Genomic DNA, 23,718 nt, shown 5'->3' with positions numbered 1-23,718 from the left:
TGTAAATGGCTAATCTCATAGAAAATGTAACAATTATTATTTTTTTTTCTAAACAGAGAAAAGACTTGGGAAATCTGATACTGAAGTGCAATAGGAACAAAATTATTCAGACTACTGCCTCAAACCACACCAAAGGTACTGCCTCCACCTTAAAGACGGAGACAGAAATAGTACCTTGGACTTGCACCACTTCTCAGATTATTGTCAATGAGAGTGTGATGCTAAAACATTTTGTGATTGTACATGCAAAGGGCCCCGTGTAATCGCACTGATTAGTTTTAGTCCCCACAAATGGACTATGATATTTCTTAAGAAAAGAAATGACAAATCCACAGTGACAGCATCCCATTGACTGCAATCTGCAGACAGGTGAACGAGGTTTTGAATGGCTCTGGCCAGCAAGCTCGGAGATTTACATCTACAGATGATTTTCAGCAACTAATTCAGAAGGCAGACAAAACGCCTCGCCAGGCTTTATAAACAGGGCTATCATATCATCTCTGGAACTGCAAGACTGTAAGATCACTTCAGAAGTTCGTTACCGACTACACAGACGCTCTGCCACTTGCTTGAAGAAGCGGCTTCTTAACACAAGAGCTGAAGGACACGATCGCTGACATGGCTTCAAGGCAAAGGCGGCAGCAGCAGAGCGTGACGGTCCCTGGGGACCGATCCCGGCACACCCCAGCAGGAGAGGCCTTGAGACAGAGCTTTTGCTCTCCAGACTGGACGCAGTAAGGCATAGCCTGATCTGCTACTACACCTCTGAAACAGTATATGGAAAGTAATCTAACTATGCGCATGCCTGCACGACGTGTTTATACCCACGGCATCTCAGCTGGAGCCTTCCGCCCATCAGCTCCACAATCCCGAGTTCCCTCTCTCACTCCTCTGCAGCACACAAATACTGCACAAGTTTGAAAAACACAAGGAAAACAACGCACAGTGCAAGAAAAAAGACGTCCAGACGTTCTCGCAAATTCAATTTGTCTTGAAAATTGATAACAAAGTTCAAGAACAAAAAAAATCAGACCAGTTTTCCAATTCGTAACTTTGTCTTTTTCGCCAGATTTTAACCAGGCTCAGATATAAATGTTTAACTGATCCAGAACTCAGTGAAACTGGTATGACCACACTGGCACTTGCACATAATAAACATACAGAACATCATGCAATTTGCCAAACTTTTCTCTCCATCCCAGGTGTATTTTTAGCTTCAACGGCGTCGGCTCTGATAAAATGAATGGTGAAGAAACAGTTACAATACGGAATATTTTGGTACGAACACCTCCAACAAAAACCTCTTGATGTAAATACACTTAATATCCAAAATACCTTTCTTCCATTTGACTTCTTTAAAAACTCCAAGCAATCTGCTAGAAGAAAAACAAGCTGCAAATGACAGACTGCTTTGTGATCTCTGCCAGAATTCGCTACCCAGTGACCCCCCTCTCAAGTGCAAAACCCAGAAACCCTGCGTGGAGTCAGGCATCGCCCTGAGCAACCCGGAGAGCGACTCACGTCTACTTACTCGTTCATGATCAGATCCGGTGCAAAGCACAGGAGGTTTCCATTGGATTGTTTGTATGATCTCCATGCCAGAGCAAAAGCCATGAGGAACATCCACGAGTACTGCAGAAGGGTCATTTGGTCGTCCAGATGTAAGTTTCGGAAACCTGGAAAAAAATAAAACCGCGGTTATCATCAGTACAGCTTCTGCGTTCTCAGCGTAGACTACCACTTCTAAAAGTGTTCTTTGACAACAATTTCTCTGCGAGGACTGTACCTGAAATCACAACAGAATTCCCTGCCATATTATGATCATCTGATTCAGTCAAGTACTTCAGATTAGATTTTTGGTGGGTGAAAAAATGAAATTAGAACAGTAAGAGGGTTCTTATGAGAAAGCTCTTGCCGGATGAAAAAAATGCACTTTACAAGGGGTGCAAAATTTCAGTGCCATTTTCCAGCTACTAAAGTCGCTTCCAAATACTTGGCATACCATTAAGGAACTCTTTGCCTAGTCAGAATTTTGCACGTGTAGAAATTACGTGCTGGTAACCGTAGGACTCCAGTTACACCTTCTGGACACTGCGACTACATACAAGACTTGAAAGGTTTGAATAGAAAGCTCCAGTATAACCACCTTGAGCTGGCTTGAACACATAACTGCCAACCATACAAAACATATACAACACAGACAAACAGGCAAAAGAGAGCAACAGAAAGAGTAACTCTTGAACTGTGCGTTATACGTCATATTCACACTTCCATGTACACAATTCAAAATCAGTTCTCAGCACCCCAGCTACAAAAGTGCATGCACACCAAAAGCCCTGGGCTCTGACAACCATGACGTTGTTATGTTCGGGACGGACAGACTACCAGATAGGTAAGTCTTGATAGGTACTACAGGTAGTAAATGGGAATGTAATACTAAAAAAAAAAAAAAAAAAATTAGAACATATATGTGTGCTTATCTGGAACCGATGGTCAGTCAGACAGATTAGAAAAGCCAACAATTATACTTAATACACACCATCATTTATGGGGCTATCTTCCAAAAATAACAGCTTCTGTTACTTATTTGTGAGAGCAGTCCACTAGACAATAAATGGTTTATTGTCACGTTTCATTCTTATTCAACAACAATCGTACACTGAACTTACAAAATATGCATTGCATTAGTTACTACCGTTAACTGCTTCTGATCTTATAAGAATATGGAGCATGAACAGAGCCAATTAAACAATGTGGAAATGCGTAAAATCTGAAAACTGGTCCCTTAAACAGTCTTAAAATGCAGGCAGCTTTTAATCTGCACCACTAGTTCCTATTAGATCCTGACCAAATATAGCAAGAAAGAATTGTGCCATATTGAATCATTCTTAAAGTCTGAGTTCAAGTTCATTCCATTTGATTATTAAGCACTGGACACCTAACGAGCTCGGAACAGAGCTGCCTCCTGAAGACGGGCAAACAGACAGCACCCGGCGGATTAATGTAAAACAAAACTTGGTATGTCCAACGTCAAAAAAAAGCTCCTGGCTTCGGAGACAGCAGCAACTACCATTTACTAGTTCTAAAGTACAGGCAAAGTCTTTCGAAGTTATTTCAAACTTACTGGGTCGAGCCTTGCACCCTGTGCTCAAACCCTGCTCAGGAAAGGTTACTCTGCAGCCCCAGCTCAGGGGTCTGGCAGCCAGTGCCCGCTGACTGCTAGTCTGCCCGATGGTGCACTACCAGCAGAAGTATGTGCCAATTAAAAAATCATGAAGAACCATCTTAGCAACCAAAAAAGAGAAGATAAAAAATGATAAGAACAGTTCCTATTAATATAATTATTAAAGAGAAGATCGGCATTTTCATTAAGAGCGTATGTTCTAACCTGAAGGGTTTGTCTAATTAGCAAAACTGTTCAGAAGAGCTTGTGAACACAGAACTGCTTTATGAAAATGGTATCTAAATTTGTATTTGCGAATACCAGATGGTCTCCTCAACACTTGTCCCAGAAGAAAGCGTGCACGTGTGAACTCTTCCTAACGTAGGCCGCAGCTAATTCAGCGTACCGACAGACAGACAAACCTCTCCAGGCACATCTCTGCATTTGAGTTTTGTCTTTCTTTCCTACTGACAATTTATTTCCCCTGCTTCAAAAGAGACACCATTATGACTCATAAATTTCATTATCAGACTTCCCCCCCCCCCGTAGACCTGTTATGTGATGTTATTCTTGGGCAACATGCACATTAGGGAGGTGTTTTTGCTGGGTTTTTTGAAAACAGGTAGCTAGTGGTACTGGCTAGAAGCGAAAGGGAGAAAACCACTCGTCTTTGCTCTGCCAGGAACAAACAGAGCTCCGGCTTTCCTTCGGGCTCTGGCCTCTCCCACAGACACGCTGTGCACTACATCCAAGGCTGAGATTTGACATCGCTTCTCCTGCAAGGCAACTGCTAACTGCGTCTTCAGGTGGGAGGCAGAACAGCAGCAAACCTTCCGCGCTCCCCAGGCCACAGGCAGTTTACTTGTGCTGCTAAAATGCTGGGGAGGAAATGACCATCTGGACTTCCACCCTGGAACTGGATGCTCAAATGCCTCTTGCTAGGCAGGAAAGAACTACGGATCTGGTGAGGGGTAGTACAAAAAGAACCATCCATGAATGCAGACCCAGACAAGCCAGCACAGCAGCAGCAGTCTATAAAAGTCAAGAGAATCTCATTGCTAACAATACTGAAGAAATAATTATCTAAGAGATGGAACTACAACTAATAAAAACAGTTCTTTATATTACTTTTAAAAACAAACCTCCATCTTAATATGAATTTTAACACTCAACGGTCAAAGGGTTCAAGTAAAATGACCTTATCTGAACATGAGGAAGAACTTCTCCCCTCTGAGGGTGATGGAGCCCTGGAACAGGCTGCCCAGGGAGGTTGTGGAGTCTCCTTCTCTGGAGATATTCCAGCCCCGCCTGGACAAGGTCCTGTGCAGCCGGCTATAGGTGACCCTGCTTCGGCAGGAGGGTTGGACTAGATGACCCACAGAGGTCCCTGCCAACCCCTACTATTCTGTGATTCTGTAATTTGTAGTAGTAAATAAATTTTTGCATGTGTATTTTCTTCTGCTTTTTCAGAAGTATCCGAGACATGAACAAGCCCAGATCTCACTACGTCACCCGTGAAGGCTCTGAAGGAACCCAAACATGACGACAGACTGTCAGTACAACACACAGACTGCGCTCTGTAACGAAGGTATTTGCACATCACCTGGTATGGCCTTCGCCCACTTGACGGCAGCCACGACCTGCCGCCCTCCCAGCATGTTGAGCGTGGAGAGGATGCGCCAGCTGGAGTCCGGCAGCGTGCTGTCGTAGCCCGAGTACAGCACCTCGGGCTCGATCACCTCCAGCAGCGACACCAGCGTCGGGGTCAGCTGCGGCAGGGACGCAGGAACGATGCTCTTGTTCCCAGGCGCCTCGGCAGCATCCCGCGTTCCCGTGACGCCCGTCTGCTGAATTCCTTTTATCTTCTTCTTTGTTTTCCGAGCTAGGGAAGTTTTGGTAAGCCACAGGTTAGAGAATGGAAAGTGACCCCACAGGAATAAAAACCTGACAGAGGAAATGCTGCTCATCTTCCTGCAGCTGCGGATCAGGCAGCTGAAACTTTTAAAGCGTTTTTTTCATAAATCTGTTAGTACTTTCACCTCAATTCTAATTAAGCTTCCTGTGAAAAAAAGGTTTATTTTACATTTTAATGAAAGTCACGTTATGTTAACATTTCAAAACGTTGAACAACATCTGCAGGTAGCAGCAGCACAAGGCCTGAGCCTACAACGCCTGTTAGATGCAAAATTTTAGAGCAACTTCATGTGACAGCACGACACCCGTTTGGAAATATTTGCAGGACTGCACGCTTTACCAGTTTCTTGCAATATTAAGTAAAGAAGAAAGGAAAAAATGTATTTAATGGGTAAGAAGTTACTCAATCTTTCGAGCCAGGGAAAACATTTTTTTGCAAATGCTGGGCAGGAGGAGATTTTTCTCTTGCCAACTCTCTTGCATATAAATCATTGCTGCGTAATTAAACCACGAAACTCATTCGCCAAACAAATAAAACATCACACAGAGATGTTAACTGTAAACTACAAAAAGTTGGAGCAACAATTTTATTAGCATGTTGTCAATAACGGAGCCTCCTCCTTGGCGTTCAGCTCTCCCGGACGCAGCCTGCTACACTGAACGCGCTGTGTAACTGCGACCAAAATGAAACCCCGTTCTTCTCCCGTGTCTCAATTAATTAATGGATTTCTGTTCTGGAACTTCCGAGATAAATCAGTAACACAAAAAAGCATCGTGTAATGTGGTTTCACATTCGGCATTTCTACTGACCTATTCAGAATCTCTAATCATCAGAAAAACCCCGACTGTTGTTTCACACCGCAGAAAAGCCCCCTCCTGACCCAGTTTCTCCCACTGGCTAGGGCAGAGCCTCCAGTCGCTAACGGCTAACGAGAAGAAATCCGCTGCGGACCCGGGATAAACTGCAGCTTCCCAAGGCTTATCCAGCGGCCACATTCGCCAAGACTGTCACGGGGGAATAGCAACAGTTATTTCCTTGGAGCAAAGAGCTTCTCGGTAGTCTCCTCTAAATTTTGAAATGGCTGCTCCAAAATCCTTCCAACATTCTGGCATTTTTTGCCCCATTAGCCTTGTTCTCAAAAGCAAACAAACGGCTTTGACCTGAATTTACACGCACATGCCTTCAGCTTCACGCAGATAGCTGGCATGGAGTATTTCCAGCCCAGAAAGTCTGCTAAAATTATAATCAAAAGAAAGATATCTGATAAGACAAATTACTATCCAAGAATTTTTATTAGGCTGTGCTATTAGACCTGATTTAGACATATAGTTGTAGCTCACAAGAAAAGAAGGCTGAGATAATGTATTTCTTTACAACTTATTTTCAACTCTAAAAATACCACAAATTTAAAACCAGCTCCCTGGGGCAAATCACAGAAGATAATCCATACAGATAAACTCGGCATGGAAATAAAAGCATCCAAGATTCTCCGTTAAGAACGAAGCACCCCTCCACAGAACCCCAAACCCTGCCGCCCGGCACCCCGCGAGGCTGCCCAGGCGCCCCGGTCCACGGCACCCAGTCCTGCCCGCGGGGCAGACGCCGTGCTCCCGAGCCCCGCGGGCGAAGAAACCTTCCCATTGCCCCGCTGGAGACCAAACACTGCCAGACAGACCCGGGGACCACGCGCCTCGCTTCTAAAATGGGATTTATAATGACAAAATCCACCGCAGCTACAGAGCAGCGCAGCGAATATTACAAAGAGGAAGGGGTCCTTCAAAAACCTGAAATAAACTCACAGATGACAGAAAAATCCCATAAATTGCCAATAGTTTAACTATAAAACGCAGTATGAAAGGCCAAAAAAAATATGTGATGACTTCTTACAGGCATAAAACCTAACAATAAATCTTGTTTCAAACACATCAGAAATAGAAAGGGTGCCAAGGAATGCCTTGGGTCAATTAACAATGAAAGCGGAAATAAGAATTCAAAGAAATCAAGGCCATAGTACTAAATATCATTATTCTACTGTATCAATCTCTAGTACCTGCAGCTTGATAGATGTATGTTTTTCCAGTCCTCCACACCCCAAAAACTACGCAGCAGAAACCAGAAAGTTCCAGAAAAGGATGCTAAGTAGGGCCAAAGGTACGGCTGGCGATAAACCAGACTATCACAGAAAACGATCAAGTAACGTGTTTCTGGTGTACAAGGAGCCACTTCTGTCTCAGCACAAGAGCAGGTAAGAATTAAAATAATGCATGGTAGATTTTATTTATTTAAAAATAAGTTAGCCTTCTGCCCAAGCCCTAACAGTGAAATTCACTGCAGGCAGAAACCCAGAGATACTCAAAACGCGACCGGAGAGTTCCACAGTCGTCTACCAGCACGCGAGGCTCAGCGAGGCGGGCCCGCAGACTGCCACCCGAGCACACACTCAGTAACTGGGTGGCTTACAACCATGACTTATGCACTGAGGATACAATTCAAAAAGAAATTACTGTCTAAAAAGTATGCAAATTTCATTATCTTTTAAACAGTAGTAATTCCTGAACTGTGACCTTAAAATAGCCAAGATAAAAGGAACTTTCTTTTTCAGTCTCTTCTGCGCTTATGATGCCTTCCAGTTTTCTCTTCTAGGAGTTTTTCAGTACGACCAATTCACCACTGGTTCAGATCTGTCTGATAAATCGTCATTTTCATGGTTTTTCAATGTTTTACAGTACCTCGGGTTCTTCCATTTTTGCCTTGCTGAGTTTCTAGATCTCTTTTCCCTCTCAGTCATAAAAGCTTCCTCCCTCATCTTTTCCACCAACTTACGTAACAATATCCATCCTCCCCAAACTCACTGTTCTCTCGGATTCTCTGTGCCAAAATTCAGACAAACAAACTACAGCTGGAAGGGCTCCAAACTACATGCGGAAAAGCGGCAAGCATCAGACGTCATTCAATTTTAATTTTCTTCGGTGCAGAAAGGCAACTCCAATAACACGTCCTAGCACCAAGATAGCTCTATTGGTATCTCGTGTAAAAATTCACGTAAACTGATGCAGGAATGGAAAGGCTGACTGTTAGAGTAATATACCTAATAAGATGCTCTGTTCATAGAAATAAATATATGAACATGGTGTATGTATTTTGAAAACAATTATGGAGAGAAAAAATAGAACCAAGTCTTATAACAAAATGTGTTCTTATCCACCTCAAAATGAAAATTATGTTTTTTTGCATTATTCTGAACCTTCTTTAGGGTTTACTGTTAGCTCTGCTTGCTGCTGGCCACACCAGCCCAGCAGGGCATTGCAGCCTTCCACCGTGGACACCAAGGGCAGGCAAGCGGACTACCATGCCACTATCTCCGAGCGCAAGGCTCAGCCCCGGGTGTCTGGCAAGCTCAATCTAGCTCCCAGGAGACACTCCTTGCCAACCTCATGTACCTGAAGGATTTCTTCTAGAACCCACTGTTACAGATTTGGGCTGTGAAGAACGTAGCTCCCATCCTGCACATGGATTGCAGCAACACCCAAGCGAGCAGCAGCCTCCCTGCCCTCCTCCCCGCAGCTCTCCCCAACGCGGTACGGGACGTAGGGGTAAGCACCCAGGAAAAGAACCACCTCAGAGCGCTGGGTTTTTCCCCTTGGCTCTGAAGGGAGGGGCAGGTAGAGCCACCTTCATGGCAGAAGAACAGGCGAGTCGTCCTCCTGAGAGAGTTTGGAAGCAGAAGTGGAAGAAAGGACATGCTAAATCGTCTATCTCTAACACAATTTACCACTTACACCTTGCCAAAGGATATTTTCACTGACTGAAATTAAACTTTGTTCGTATTTGTAGCTGACAAATACATTTTTTACATTTTTATTTTATCTGACAATTTTGATTATACAAGTATCACCATGCTAGTAAGCACTCTATTAATCTCTACAGCTCAAGGAAAAAATACCAAGCATAAAACGTAGCTGACACCAATAAAAATGTTTTATGCCATTTTACAACTGCTGCTAAATCTCTAGTTGATGCGGTCTTTGGTTTCTCATAACCCATCCAGGACTTAGCAGAGAACAAATATGTACTGGTACATTTAAATTTATTTATTTAACCTATCTTTTCTAGAGAGATTCTGAATGACATTCAAGAAGAATCCACAGCATGAACAAAAATAACCTTCTCTTCAGTTTGAAGATGCAAGCCCAGTTCCAGCTTAGATCTGTATCTCTGGGCTTTCCCTCTCATCTGCGGTCCCGGGGTCAGGTCACTCTCCTGAGTAAGGGCGGGCAGGCGTCGCGCTTCCCCACGGGAGCTCTCCTACAGTTCTGCTGTCTCAGATTCAGTGAAAAGGCAACAAGATATACGTGCTGACAGGAATAAAAAATAGCCCTGTTTTGTGTGTGACTCACTTCTGGTGAACATACCGAGAGAGCGCGCAACTGAGTACGGATAGGGAAGTACAGGAGAAATTCTAGTGTAAAAAAAAAAAATCTTGCTTTTCATTAAAATGCTCCTACACGCCATAAAGCGCAGTACTTCCTTATAACGTGTGAAAGTGCTGCTCAAATCATTGCTTTAGCATCACAGGCAGCACCACCTTTACTGTACAGGACTCCAAGATCAAGCAGGGGTCTGAACCCGGTGAGTTACCTTCGAGGTTCATGCCAGCCTGGAGACATTTCCGGTAGCGGCACGCTGGACAGTTTTTCCTCCGGATTTTGTCAATAATGCAATCGTTTCTCCCAGCGCACAAATAGTTGTGCTGCCCTGCATTCACAAAGACAAACAAAACAACCATCAGCTCTACAGTCAGAGGAGCAGGTGAAGTCATTCGTTCTTTCTGTAACGTCAAGGACCCGGGGACTACAGAATACCTGTACTTACTGTGCTCCGTTTCTTGCAAAAAGAAGCTCAGTCTCCATATGATATCCTGTCTCTCTCTACACACCAAACGGATTTCTCATATTCAGACACCAAAGCCAACAAATTTCGGTAGAAATCCTACTTCCTATGCGTTAACATCAGGCAAATTCTATTTTTAAAACTATTTTTCTCTTACATTTCTCAAAGCTATCTTCTATAGCATGTTACCAATTTCCTTAAATATTTTCACAAGAGATGTAAATAACATTCATGAGCACATTTTGAAAGTACACATGTAAACAACTTCCATAATTTTGAAAGTCACGAAACCTCCTCCTTGTTTAACTGAGAGTCTGAACCAGACAAACCAAGTTTTCTGACATTTTTATGGATTCACAGATTCAGAGCAAAACTGACCCTAGAAGTACGGCAACTTGAACTACACACATTAAAATAACTGCATTTCTTGGCTGTTAAGAGCAGGGCAGCAGAAGAGTAGCATCTATTCTTAATTATTTGAATTAGATGAACAAATGTCTCAATGTAACTTATCTAGAGAAAGGCATCACTAGAAGACAGATCCTTCTCCCAGACAGGGATCAAGAACCATGTTTCTTTAGGGGGCAGAAAGCTTCAACCTGGGCTTTTACACTGTATTTCAAAGTCCTGATAGTATAATATTTCGAGAAACAAACACATTTTCCAAATACTGAGTCATTAACAATGAAGTCTAAGAGTGTTCTCATAGAAAAAGAGCTTGGTTAAGGAATTTGTTTCAAGTCAGCTGTGAAAATTATGGGCATGCAGCATCCATCACTGTGCCTTGAGTTGAACTTCTCCAGCGAAGTGTTTCAAGTTGATATTCCAAGGAAGCCCTGAACGTTTTTCTGAAAGAACCTCCCCACCTTTTTCATCTGACGAGGAGGAAGCCTTACGGACCCCTGTGTAATCTGTGTGTTTAAGGTAACTCAGAAAATAGAGCCATGATTCACGATTCTGCTTGCCATTAGCATACTAATACCTATAGAACAAATATACGTGCACACGCATGAAATATGAACCGATGAACATCTGTCATCGTTGCAGCAGAACAGAGAATACAATTTCTGGTCTCCCAAAGACATTCCGTGAGACCACGGTGTCACACAGGCAATACAGATGCTTCAGCTGTAGATACTCCTGAGCGGCCCCATTTTTTTCCTAACAAAGAACTTCACCTCCGTGAAGGTACTGTTTGCTTTCTTGTATTTACTCCTTACCGATTCTTGCCTTTTTTAGGTGAACGCTACACTATTTCTTTGTATTACATTATATTAAAACCTTCTTGTCACAGGAAGATTTTGTGGAAAACAGAAGGGAAGCCGATGGCACCTTCTGCTTCACGCCTGCCTGCTGCCCAGAGGACACGCCAGTTGCACAAGGGAATGCACTTCAGTTATCTTTGCTGCTCAGAACCCAAAGACACTTCACAAACAATACACTGGTAGGGAGCAAAGGAGATGTTCCCACAGGGATTTGTGGCAGGCAGGGGCATCTCCCGGCGCGCTCGGACAGCCCTCCGCGGCGCAGCACCCGTAGCACGGGCTGGCGCCTGGCACTCTGCAGCACCAGGAGACTGAGCAAGCCTTTGGTCACTTGAGCACACCGGCGCGTGAAAAGGTCAGCCACTGCAGCCAAAGGAGCCTGGCAGATGGCATTAAAAACGCTGCAGAACGAGGACAACCTGGAGCAGAGCAGGAGGCAGAGGTGTTGGGCGCATCTGAAGCGGAGGGGAGGTGTGAGGATCTGCAGCAAGGCGGGACGGAGCGGTGAAGATCTGGGTCGGCAGGAGGGTGTGGGTAACATGCTGGGAGGTGAACAGCGTTGGTTCTGGGACTGAAGAAACCGAATCACGAGGGCTCTGGGCTCTGAAGCACCAGGACAGTAACAACTGGCTGGCTTGCCTTTGGCCATCCTGGATTCCTTAAGAAAGGACTCTGTTTGCATGAAGAACTGCGTATAAATATACAGTGGGTGTCCCACCTTCATCCTTCCTCTTCTTCTCCAGTTCTCCCTTTTGCTGAAAGACATACACTGCATATTGATTGTCTAGATACTGATACTTTCAGCTTCGGTGACTGTTTCCGCCACAGTACACAAGCGTTTAGACAAAGCTGCAAAAAAGGTTTCGGGCTCAAGGCCGGGTAACCAATGTGCACAGTCAGCCTCACCTGTATACTAAGAGGTGCCTGGCAGCTACTAATGAGAAGGATATTGCAGAAACAAATTCTTTGTACCTATGTTTCTAATAAGAAAAATGCCTGTAAGAGACAAAAGCAAATTATTTGTTCCTTAAAGTACATACTAGAACTAACAGATCCTGGAAGAGCTCCTGAAAATATCCACAATTATCTAATTGGAAGGATTAAGGTTGGGACAATCTGTGGAATAATAAAAATGAGAGTGGAGGTAAGCCTTGAGCAATTTATTGCAATTTTTCAGCCACAAGCCTGCTTGCATTTTTAACATTAATACCATTGATATAAGACGCAGCAAGTCTCATTGCTGATCAAAAGAAACTACTGGGTTGATTTCTTCATGTATCAATACTTTCGTGATTCGTTTGATCTTGAGGACGGGCCAAACCGTTGCTATGACATATACCCAGCGGCCATACAACATTTTTTGTGAGGGATAACCAGTGATCTTATTTTAATCAAAGATACAGATGATCGTTTGCTTCAAATAAAGAGCCTGGCTCTAAACGGGAGTGCAACTCCAGACAGGAGCAGCTGGGAGTCACGGAGAGCCCAAGCAGCTCAGTGCTTTGCATTTGAGCTCATGTTCTCTCGTTATACTTCAGAAACTGCTTCAGCTTCCCCCGGAACTGACCTCCTTTCCCCCAGTGACCAGCAAAAACTGCAATATGGACTTGACTTTTCGATCCCTCCGAGAGGCTCCGCATTTCCACGGAGCTCCCTCTTGCATCCAGCAGGCTGGGAACTGGGAGAAAATAGTGCTACTGCTGCAAGACTGAACGGTGCCTCGTCTTTGTCGAAACAGCCTTCCCTCTTCTCCAGTGAAACACAACCTCCAAAAAATGTCAGCAAAAAACCATAGTCTGATTCCCTTCAAAATACCCCGTAATGGCTGCACGAAGCAGGCACAAGGCAGGAAACCCTGTAAGGCTGTAACTGAGAACGAAGTAATTTCAGACTAGAGGAATCGCTGTCCCTCAGAGACACTGAGAACATCCCCCAGCTTTTCTGCATCTCTCCAATACGAAGCGGAGAGTCAGACCCGGAGCTCCACCCCAGTGCATTACAAAATGGCTACTCAGGCAGCCCCCAAATCACAGATTACGAATTCTGCCATACACACTACAGATTCACATTTTGTGTTATTCTTCTCTACTTTCCAGAACGATTTCTGTCCTGTGATTAGAGAGGAATCTCAATGATCCAAAACCACACACGTGTTCCTGTTACCCGGTTACCCCTGCAAACAACACATGTGGACACGTATGTAATTTAACCAACAGTGCTTACAGGAAAAATTGTAAAACTGCATACAATGTAGCAAGTTTCACATACGGTTTTATACACAAAACAGCTAACATTAAACTTAAAAACCACAAACTTTACAAATCTAAGGCACACAGACAAATATCTTTATATAAACAGGACAGATAAACAAAAACAACAGTGAAAGAAAACAAAAGAAACACAAAGGCAAGACAACAATGCATCCTTTCACACTGGGAGTGAATGGGCGCATTTTATAAATGTAAATGGAATCTATGCATCAGATAATACACTATTATCAATGTTATTTACTATGAAAAGATCAGTGATATAATGGATGGGATTTTCCAGTAGGATTCTAGCAAAACCAGGGATTCCAGTACGATTAAACAGACTGGTTCTGAATGCGGATGACATGTTTGTGGATTTTATATTTTTAAACAGCAAATGCATCAAAACCTGTCTTACCTTCCACGGCTCTTTTGAAGAACACTTTGCAGCTGCCACAAGTAAGAACACCGTAATGGCAGCCAGAGGCCTCATCGGAGCAGACAAGGCAAAGCTTGGGAGGTGGTCCCGCAGTTGCTGAGGTTGTGGATGGAGAAGAGCTTACATCTGATCTCATTCCAGGGCTAAAAAAAGAAAAAAGGGCATAAAAATACTTTAAGATCTATGGAATACTGGCAAACATAATTTTCATGACTGCAAGAAATGGTTTGCCCTTGTCCTCCGGTATTGCAGTTCTGCAAGCAACGTTTGCTGACTCTGAAACAGTTAAACAACGAATTCTGTAAAACCTAAGTAAAGCTGTACAGCTTTTTCATGGCCTATTTGACTGGGTCAAGACTACTTCCCCGACACATCTCTGAAGCCAAGTTTCTTGCACAACTATCCTAACCTTTAAAATTGACTCTTAAAACACGTTCTCATTCCATATTGTTTTCATTACTGTCACATTCCCTCCCGTCTGCACTGAGTCCTGCAAGAGCTTCCTTTCCAGTATCACCACAGATGATACTGGGATACTATTGCTCAAGGAGCTGTGCAAATTAAGCCATATATTTATATATATTTACAGTAACAAATTAGCATTTCACCCCAGCATTTTAGGAAAAGAGTATCTATTCCTAATTTCAGGATTGGGTTTTCCTGCGTAAACATACAGGCCATCTACAGACGAAGGGTTAGCTCTTTCACCAAAAGAAAAAAAAAAAAAAAAATCATTGTTAGAACCATAAACAATCCACCATGATCACCTTTGAGCTGCTTCTAATGCTCAGGGCTGAGCCCACAGTGGCTGTGCCAAAGTTCAGAGGCTAATCTTCTTCAGCATGTGTGGACAACACAGCCCAGACCCGACACGCTACCTGCTGCGGCTGCCTCCACACCTCCTCTTCCCAGGCCCATTTTGCTGAGTTTATTCTCACAAAGTTCTACACTTTTAAAATACAGTTTCTATACTGTATGCTTAACTTTAAGTGATTTTCACAGAAAATGTTGTCCAACAGGGTTCCAGCCACATTCCAGATGAAGGTGGAAAATAACACTTTTTTTAAGACTTTGGTGCCTTTGCTCAGCAGCTCTGCAGAACATCCACGCTCCCTGATGTGGGCTGAACATTCATGTGTGGGCTGGCTTTGCATGGAAAATTCCTTTTCCTCTCCTCAAGAAAGCCTGACCAGATTTGGTCACACATTTTAAAAAACCCCATAGTTCTCCAACATTCACAAAAACCTTCGAATTCCAGCCCAAATTAAAACCCTCCAACCCCTGGGAGGCTCTACTCTCGCACAGGTTGCCTCCACGTGCCCCAGCCCCGGAGCGCGGCTGCTCAGACCGGGAGGGAGGGAGGTAATCAAAGCAGACACAGGGAGCAGGAATCCCACCACTCAAATGCAGAGGGATGGAAGTCGAACCAGAATAAACGTGTCAATGAAATCCACACTCTGACAAAAATGGAATCAGAGGGCAGAGAACAGCGACAACCACTTGTGTTAGGGAAAAGATGAGACCGTACAGGCAGGCAAAGACCTAAGGTAGATGCAGAGATGCAGACCCCCCCTAAAAAAAGAGCCTGTGCTGAGCAGAGAAGTGAAAAACAGACAGAACACAGCAACAGCTCGAGCATGCTGGAATAGCTGTGGGAAGGAGAAACGAGGAAGAGCAGAACAAGGGTGGTGCGAAGGCTCCAACAGAAATAGGCTCACAGTGGGAATGAAGAATGACTCAACCTGCAGGAAAAAGGGAAGAAGAACGCCGACCCAGGAAAGGATGCGTCTTTCCAGAACTTGGGAAAGAACTCAGACCCATCAAGTCACTCCTTGGCGTTCAGAAAACACTTGTGAAGGGCTGCAACGCTTCTCCACTCTATCGCTCTACCAAGCAGCTGACAGCCATCATTAGCTCGTCTGTCAGCTGAAGTGGCAGTCACCAATAGATCGTAATCCCGTTTATGATCCATATGATGGCTTTTCTGTGTTCTCTAATTAATTTGTCTTCTTTTAAAGAGCAGAAAACTGTAATAAAATGCTAAGGTTGCACAATCCAGCCCTCAACATCCAAGCAATGGCAGAATGTAATTGAACCCAGTCAGATTTATTTGATGTCCTTACAAACATGCATCTTTAATTACATGCGCATCCTGATTTCTACCAAGCATGCCTGCCTTCCCCGGTGCAGAGGCACTCTAGGAATTAACACTGGAACGATGGAAGCGGCTGTTTGCATGGCCCCATGATCTCTGATGAAGAAGGCGGCTGACAGAAGCTCATGGCTGTGGGTTTGCAGGAAAAGAAACCCCATGGCTGAGGAAGCCGAGGATTCAACCTCCTTCTGCCTTTACCACGCCGCCGTGCGTGATGCTACTTGGCTAATACAAACCAGCCCCACGCCAGCAGAGCCGTGCCCCGAGCCGAGCGATGCCCGGCGCCGCCGGCCGAGCAGACCCTGCCGCGCCAGGCCACGGGAGCTGGGCACGCGTCCGACACGGACCACGGTCTGGGTGCTCCTGTCCTCCCCAGCAGGTCTGGGCTCCACCCCGTGCTCCGAGAGGCGAGGGCTCGGTGCCTTTGGGTGCCTTGGGAGGCACAGAGCAGCCCTGCTGCTGCCCAGCAGCTCCCCTGTTTCTCCACTTTGCAGTGTCACACACAACAGAGTATCAACAACTTACCTCAAAACCAAACAAAAAATCCTATTAAAACCAGTAATCACTGACAAATCCATACCTACCCAACCTGCCTTATCTCCTCTAAAGTTTTAGGCCCAGGAGTTCCTTTTCTGACACTACGAGTCTCAGTTTAAACACTGAAATACGGGCTGGGAGCCTAGGACTTTAAATAAGGAATATGTAGCTTGAGAACTTCATTAAAATGAGTGAAACTAAAAAAAGATGGAAACATCTTTCTATGCATAGTTTTGAAGACAGCTAATTTAGACACAAAAATTAATATACCTTACACCTTACAAATTTCTGACAAAAGCATTTTTAAGGAAACATTCATCAGCTGTCATAGAAACTACGGTAGCGGCAAACGTGTTCCACTGAAACTTTTCAATCACCTTTAATTTTTAAACAGGGCTCGCCTTCTGCACCAGTACCACAGAAAATGTAGTGTGAGAAAGAAAACAGATGATAAGACTTCCAAAACTAAACATAAATGATTACACTGATTAATAAAGCAGTAGCCAGCAATCTAGTCTGGGCTTCTGGTGTATCTTCTCCAGCCCGGCTGTATCAGAGCGGGCCAATATTTACTGACCGTGTGGAGAGCTGCCAGACCTGGCTGTCCCCTGGCCGTGTCAAACACCGTTTTGCTTGCCTCAAGCCTGGAGAACAGGAGGGATTACAGGGCATGAGGGCTCCTGCAAGAGCGACAGACTGGCCTGAGGTTTAATATAAATCTTATACCTATACAGTTATATGTAGTAAAAGACAAACAACCACTTCCTAAGGAAGAGGTAAGGGAGGGAAGTTATAGGTCGAGATAATACAGTAACAAAAAAGTTACCTTTCAGTTATTTGCAGAACTGTTTTTAAACTCAACGAAAACCTAACAAACTATGATTCTTGTCTAAATAAAAGTCAAGAAGCATAGATGAGAGAGAAAAAACATTCCAAATTTTAAGGGTCACAAACCTGTAAAAACTTTAATTAAATTTTATTTTGGTAGGTAAGGTGTTATTTGCTTAAGGGTACTGAGCTTCATTCCCGTGTACTTTCAGAAACTATATATATATATAATCTAATTTTATTTGTTTGTATAGATACATTTATCGTCTCCAGTGAAGGAAACATATGGGGGTAAAACAGAAAGACTTAAAGAAAAGAAGACGCAGCCACAGTAACGAGCTCTGCAGAAATCAAGCTGTTTAACCAAAGCAATTTCTGTGTTAATCATTTACCACAGACTTTCAAACCAGGCTCAAGGTTCAAACTTCACTGAAGTCGGGTGTGGTGACGTTTGTGTCACCGGGAAGCTCTCCCTTCTTGGGGTCCCCGTCCAGCGTGGGCTGCGGTGGCCGGCGGCTGATGGCCGGGGAGGCAGCACCCCAGCCCCACGCTCCGCCTGCTGCAGCCGGGCCCTCGCAGCCGGGGCCACCGAACTCACAGCCCTGCCGTCAGCCACGGACATCCGAGCAGAAAGATGCGGACGAGAGTTATCTGCTCTTCTGCAGAAGCCTTCCTCCAGCGTAGTCGTTCGTTACTGAAGACAACAGTTGCTTTTTCCTCTTTCTGTTTTCTTCTGTCTTTACTGTGAGGAATACACAACCTCCACGACATAACACAGAATGTGCACGCTCCCGTATGTTCAACTTACTAACATTAGGACATTATTTCAAAAATCTACCTTCCTGTTACTTTACATTATTAAAAAAAAAATCTTTAGTGAGACAAATACTTTCACCAACTAGAATGATTTGTCATTTACAGTCTACAACCGACAACTCTTTCCAAGCAAACAAGAGAGAGGACCATCAGCCTCCGCCGATTTCGTCCAAGACCACGCCAAACCCTAGTGCCCTTCTGCTGGAGGGTAAATTCTTTATTAAAATGCAAAATGAATTAGCACCAATAGCAAGTTACACATGTGCAATGAGAAGAGAACTTGGTTAACACTTTAAACACTAACTGCATGTAAGGAAAATGCTGCAAGCTACAGAACAGGAGAAGCAGCATCTGGGGAAACCTGCGGGGCTGCTAGGCAAAGAAGTGGCAGTCACCTCCGCAATCTTCAAAAAATAATCTAACCCGACGGAAAGTTCAAGGGAAATGTGTAATACAAAATCTTTTTAGACAGACAGACAACTAAGTTATTCCCTGGTGCTGCTCTAAATTACAAAACAAAACACTGGCAACTGGCTCCTACTTCTGTCCAACTGCCAACCCAAAGGAAAGCAACGGACGCAGTATGCCTAGGGTGGGAAGAAACCGCTCAGAATTTGACTCTCTTTATTTTGACTGGTCTTTTGATAAGCCTATTCGTTTTGCCCCTACTTCTGATCTGATGTTGCACGCCTACAAGTCGCATTCACACGTGTTACACCCAGACCACACCATCGGCACGCCATCAGTCCTGGCTCTCCCGTCCTAAGGTGACTTATGCTGAACTCACCTATTCTGAAAAGCCAGTCCCTTATCTGTGTAAGTAATATCACCACACTAACAAGAAAGAAACGATTTTCAATGTCATTGCCACCTGGGCCTCATTCTTATCTTCTAGCACTGAGAACAATATAAACACTCAGCTGCATATACCAACTGATTACATTTTTTGAATTGCTTACTTATTTCTTTATTAACTAGAGAAACTACTAATTATTTTTTACAGCCTCTTAGGCAGGAAAGTAGTTCTCAGTTCAAGCAGGAAAAAATTGTAAAACAAGGCTACTGACACTACACTTGTTATTGCAATATTAAAATAAAGTCTATTTGCCATTTGAAAATAATTTAAAAAATACATTTTGCTGAGAACTTGACCCACTGGGTGCGATGGTCTCTTCTGTCTCTTGTAAGATCCTCTCTTAAGTTCAAAGAGACTTACAGTTGGCCCGAGCTGGCGAGATCCAACGTTTTCCAGCCCGGCTGCAGCCAGAGCCACAGCCTTCGGCTCGTCCCGCCGCCACGGCAGGCAGCAGCTCGGCAAAACTGCAGCAGCAGTTTTGGCCGGAACGCGCCAAAACCCCACAAAACTAACAAACAACAAATGGCTTCAGGATAGGTAGGGTTTGTATAAAAGTTCTCTCTCCTGTTTCGTACTTAGAGAACTGAATTGCTTTGCTGAAAGCGCTGTTCTTGATCGCAAGCGTGTCCCCAGTGACGCCATAATAAATTAGAAATCTACTACAGATTACAGTATTTAACCAAAGCCTGCAAATAAAACCATCCAGTGTTACTGTTTCACAGCCCCTTTGAAACCCAAGCTGATGAAACACCATTTCCTCCATCCTGCCCCTCGATAAATGCCCTCTCATGACCTGATAAACCAGGAAGCCAGCCTCCGAGCTAACGGTCCAGCGCTGTGCCCACGCCTACTACCCGACCAAGATAACACCAGGAACGGGGCACCCAGCAAGGCCACGGCCAAAGTCGCTTCACTGCTGGCTGGAGAAGCTCGGTGCAGAGAAACCTGTCCTTTTACAACCAGACTGGCAGGTGCCATCATGTCTCCTCCTCCCGCTGCTGTCTCTACATCAGGATATATTTTATCGCTAACTTACCGTGGAGCACTGGGATTCTAATTCACAGAAAAAATTGAGACATACCTGAAGAAGCAAAGGCTCATAATTAACCTCTCCGTCTGCAGAACATAGATTTTACCACCCCTTTAATACAGCTCGAGCAGGCTGTAGGATTCATTGTTTGGTACAGTCACCTCAAATACCGTTCACGTTTGCTGATGTTCCCAGCAACTCAGGCACATCATAACAAGGGCATTGACCAAAGTATCACGACGGAGTTCAGAACAACAAAGTGACTTCAGATCACTCCGAGAAAAGACTTTACACGTATCATTTATGAAAGATTTTAAGTATAAAAATACCCTTGCTATTGGCAAACAAAATAAATTGCCATAAACACCTTTCCTGTAAGTATCGTTGTACAGAAGCAGTCAAAGCTTGATGCTGGAGAGGTTCTGATCAGCCCGGAGGTCTTGAAGAACCTGAACTGCAAACCTAAGCTCTGTTCTCCATACGTATATGAAAAAACAGGATTTCATTAGAAAAGCCAGTACATGCAGGCTTTGAACATGCAGAAGTCCCACCCTCTCCCACGACCGCCCCAAGCCCATGGCCCATGGCCCGACACCCAGGCGCTGCCCGGGAAGCGCACGTGAGCTCTGGCAGCAGGAGAGACTGCGGCTGCTGGGGACGGGACACACACACGCCGGGACACGGGCACACACACAGACCCCCCACCGACCCCTGACACAGACACCCCGCACACGCAGACCCCCACCGACCCCTGACACAGACACCCCGCACACACAGACCCCCCACCGACCCCTGACACAGACACCCCGCACACACAGACCCCTCACCGACCCCTGACACAGACACCCCGCACACGCAGACCCCCCACCGACCCCTGACACAGACACCCCGCACACACAGACCCCCCACCGACCCCTGACACAGACACCCCGCACACGCAGACCCCCACCGACCCCTGACACAGACACCCCGCACACACAGACCCCCCACCGACCCCTGACACAGACACCCCGCACACACAGACCCCTCACCGACCCCTGACACAGACACCCCGCACACGCAGACCCCCCACCGACCCCTGACACAGACACCCCGCACACACAGACCCCTCACCGACCCCTGACACAGACACCCCGCACACGCAGACCCCCCACCGACCCCTGACACAGACACCCCGCACACACAGACCCCCCACCAACCCCTGACACAGACACCCCGCACACAGACCCCCCACCGACCCCTGACACCCCACACACAGACCCCCCCCACCGACCCCTGACACAGACACCCCGCACACACAGACCCCCACCGACCCCTGACACCCCGCACACAGACCCCCCACCGACCCCTGACACCCCGCACACAGACCCCCCACCGACCCCTGACACAGACACCCCGCACACACAGACCCCCCACCGACCCCTGACACCCCGCACACAGACCCCCAGCACCGCGCTGGCCGACGGGCCCGGCGGTCCCACCCTTGGCAGAGCGGCAGCCACAGACCCGCGCTGTGCAGCGCAGGCCGCGCGGCGAGCCAGTGCCTTTCCAGCGGCAGGCAGAGGCAGCAGGGACTCTTATTTGAAGCGCTGCTGTTTCATTTCTCACAAATCATACTCTAATAAATAAAAATCATCCCCGAGAGCCCCGGCGAACGCCAACAGCATGCTCTCAGAACAGTAAGATGCAGAGATCCCCGAAACAGCGCAAGGGAACAACCCCAGCACACGACACCGCGGCCGCTCCCCATGGCGCCGGGCCCTCCGATGCCTCCCCACGCCCGCGCCAGGCTCTGGGACAAACACCGCGCTTCGGGATGAAGAGCACGAGCGTCGTGGCACCGGAGACTCGGTGCCCTCCTGCACGGCCACACCAGCGCCGGGCTGGCTCGGCAGAGCCTCCGGCCGCTCCCCGGCCACCGGCCCCAGAGCCACCCCTGCTCCCCGCGCCGAAATGGCGTCCGCTACCATTTTAGAGCTTGCACAGGAGGGAGAGAGGAACACTAACGCAAGTGAGCGACGCGACTTTTTTTCCCTTTTGGATACTCTCCAGAACGTAAAGGTTTCAAGGGCACAGGCAAAGCTTTCTTGGAATGGATAAATGGTAATTGATGTTGCAGCTGCAACCTTAGCTAGAGCTCTTGGGATTGCAAGTGTACTACAGCCCTAAAGTATTTATGACCAGAATATGATAATTAAATTACATGTTCTAAACGTTTACATTTATTACAGTGCTCCAGTAAAGCAGCCAAAAAGTCTTACCTTCAAGGGTAGGACTTAATTTCTATGTGACTCAATTTATGCATATTTTTCCAAAGAGGTTTGTTTTTGTGTGTTTTTTTTTTTTTTTTTTTTTTTAATTTCATTGTGCATCTATGCTTTCTTAAATAAAGAGGCAGGGAAAAGAAAAGGACAGAAGCCAGTACCTTTATACTTAAATAAAACCTTTACATAAAAATACGGAATGAAATCCTCCTGCAACATCCTAATTCTTTATGCTTTGCCGGATAACAAAATGTGCATTTGATCTACTTATAATTTTACAGACTGGTTGTGGATCACCTAAAAACTTGACTTTCAAGCACTCAATCTTGCAGATACACCCAGCTCTATACCATACGTACGCGCTCCGCGTTTACAAACTAAGGCGCAAGCAGGCGTCTGCAAAAAGAGACCCTAATTAGGAAGACTAATAATTTCTTCCATAGAAGAAAGCTCAATAATCTAACCAAAGTTTGATTTATATATTGTTTTTTCATTTTAGACACAATACACGAAATTGTTCCTCGTCCATTCAGTCTCCGCATGCAGCAAGCACCGTTTCCGATCTCAGCAGCTAGAGACGCGCTTTACCTGTGTGACACTTTCTTGGAGACAATTTCTTAGTTCTCTGAACCCTGCAAACTAACCAGCAGCCAATGCACCCACCAAACACTGCTCGTCCTAACACAGGTCCTCTAACACACTCATTTCATTTGCTGATACACCGAGTTCAGCAAGACAGCAGAGCTCTTGCACAGAGATACTCTGCCGTTACTAGGACAGACCCGCCAGCTTAGACCAGTCGCAACGTTTGAGCTTGTCCTGTACAGTCAGCATGTATTGGGAAAGTATTTTACTGCTTCTTACAGCACCCTAAGTAATGTGGTAGCAGAGGGACTGGACTGAAACGATGAAACAGGATTTGTTCCACTAATGACCTCCGTGTGCGCTATGTCCATCGCTCTGGTCCTCTTCACGCGAACGCTTGTGTCAATCACAGGGCTGCAGGCGGCCACAATGATGTTGCTAGGGAAGAAGGCAAGAGACATCTGGAAAGCTGACTCTAACATACATGGAAAAATATTAATGGTTCTGTAAGAAATGCAGTGAAAGATTAAACTGAATGGCAACAGTCACAGAACAGCTCTTTTAAAAGCTGCAGGATAAAACTTGCATAGTCAAATGGTGCCATAAAGCTATAAATAAACTTAGACTGGTAATTAGAAAGTTCACTTCTGCTATTTTGAAAAAAAAAATCAAGACAACTCTGCTGCCAGCATAACCCTGTAACAGTAATGGGGACACTGATTTTTA

The 23,718-nt window shown here is 45.3% G+C and overlaps 1 protein-coding gene across 2 annotated transcripts in view; it reads right to left on the bottom strand.

Moving 5' to 3' along the window:
* The window catches only part of NR3C1 (nuclear receptor subfamily 3 group C member 1), a 70,942-nt gene that overhangs the window by 14,035 nt on the left and 33,189 nt on the right, over positions 1-23,718 (bottom strand). For both annotated transcript variants that reach the window (XM_075441390.1, XM_075441389.1), the window contains exons 3-6: positions 13,901-14,064; positions 9,717-9,833; positions 4,767-5,045; positions 1,532-1,676 (exon numbers count right to left, since the gene is read on the bottom strand). In XM_075441390.1, the coding sequence (XP_075297505.1) occupies positions 1,532-1,676; positions 4,767-5,045; positions 9,717-9,833; positions 13,901-14,064 (705 nt within the window). The remainder of the gene's footprint in view (positions 1-1,531; positions 1,677-4,766; positions 5,046-9,716; positions 9,834-13,900; positions 14,065-23,718) is intronic.

Source organism: Opisthocomus hoazin, chromosome 22 (assembly GCF_030867145.1).
Source record: "Opisthocomus hoazin isolate bOpiHoa1 chromosome 22, bOpiHoa1.hap1, whole genome shotgun sequence".
In the NCBI taxonomy this organism is placed as follows: domain Eukaryota; kingdom Metazoa; phylum Chordata; class Aves; order Opisthocomiformes; family Opisthocomidae; genus Opisthocomus; species Opisthocomus hoazin.
The sequence above is the reverse complement of the archived record's forward strand: the minus strand, read 5'-3'. Positions and strand labels throughout refer to the sequence as shown.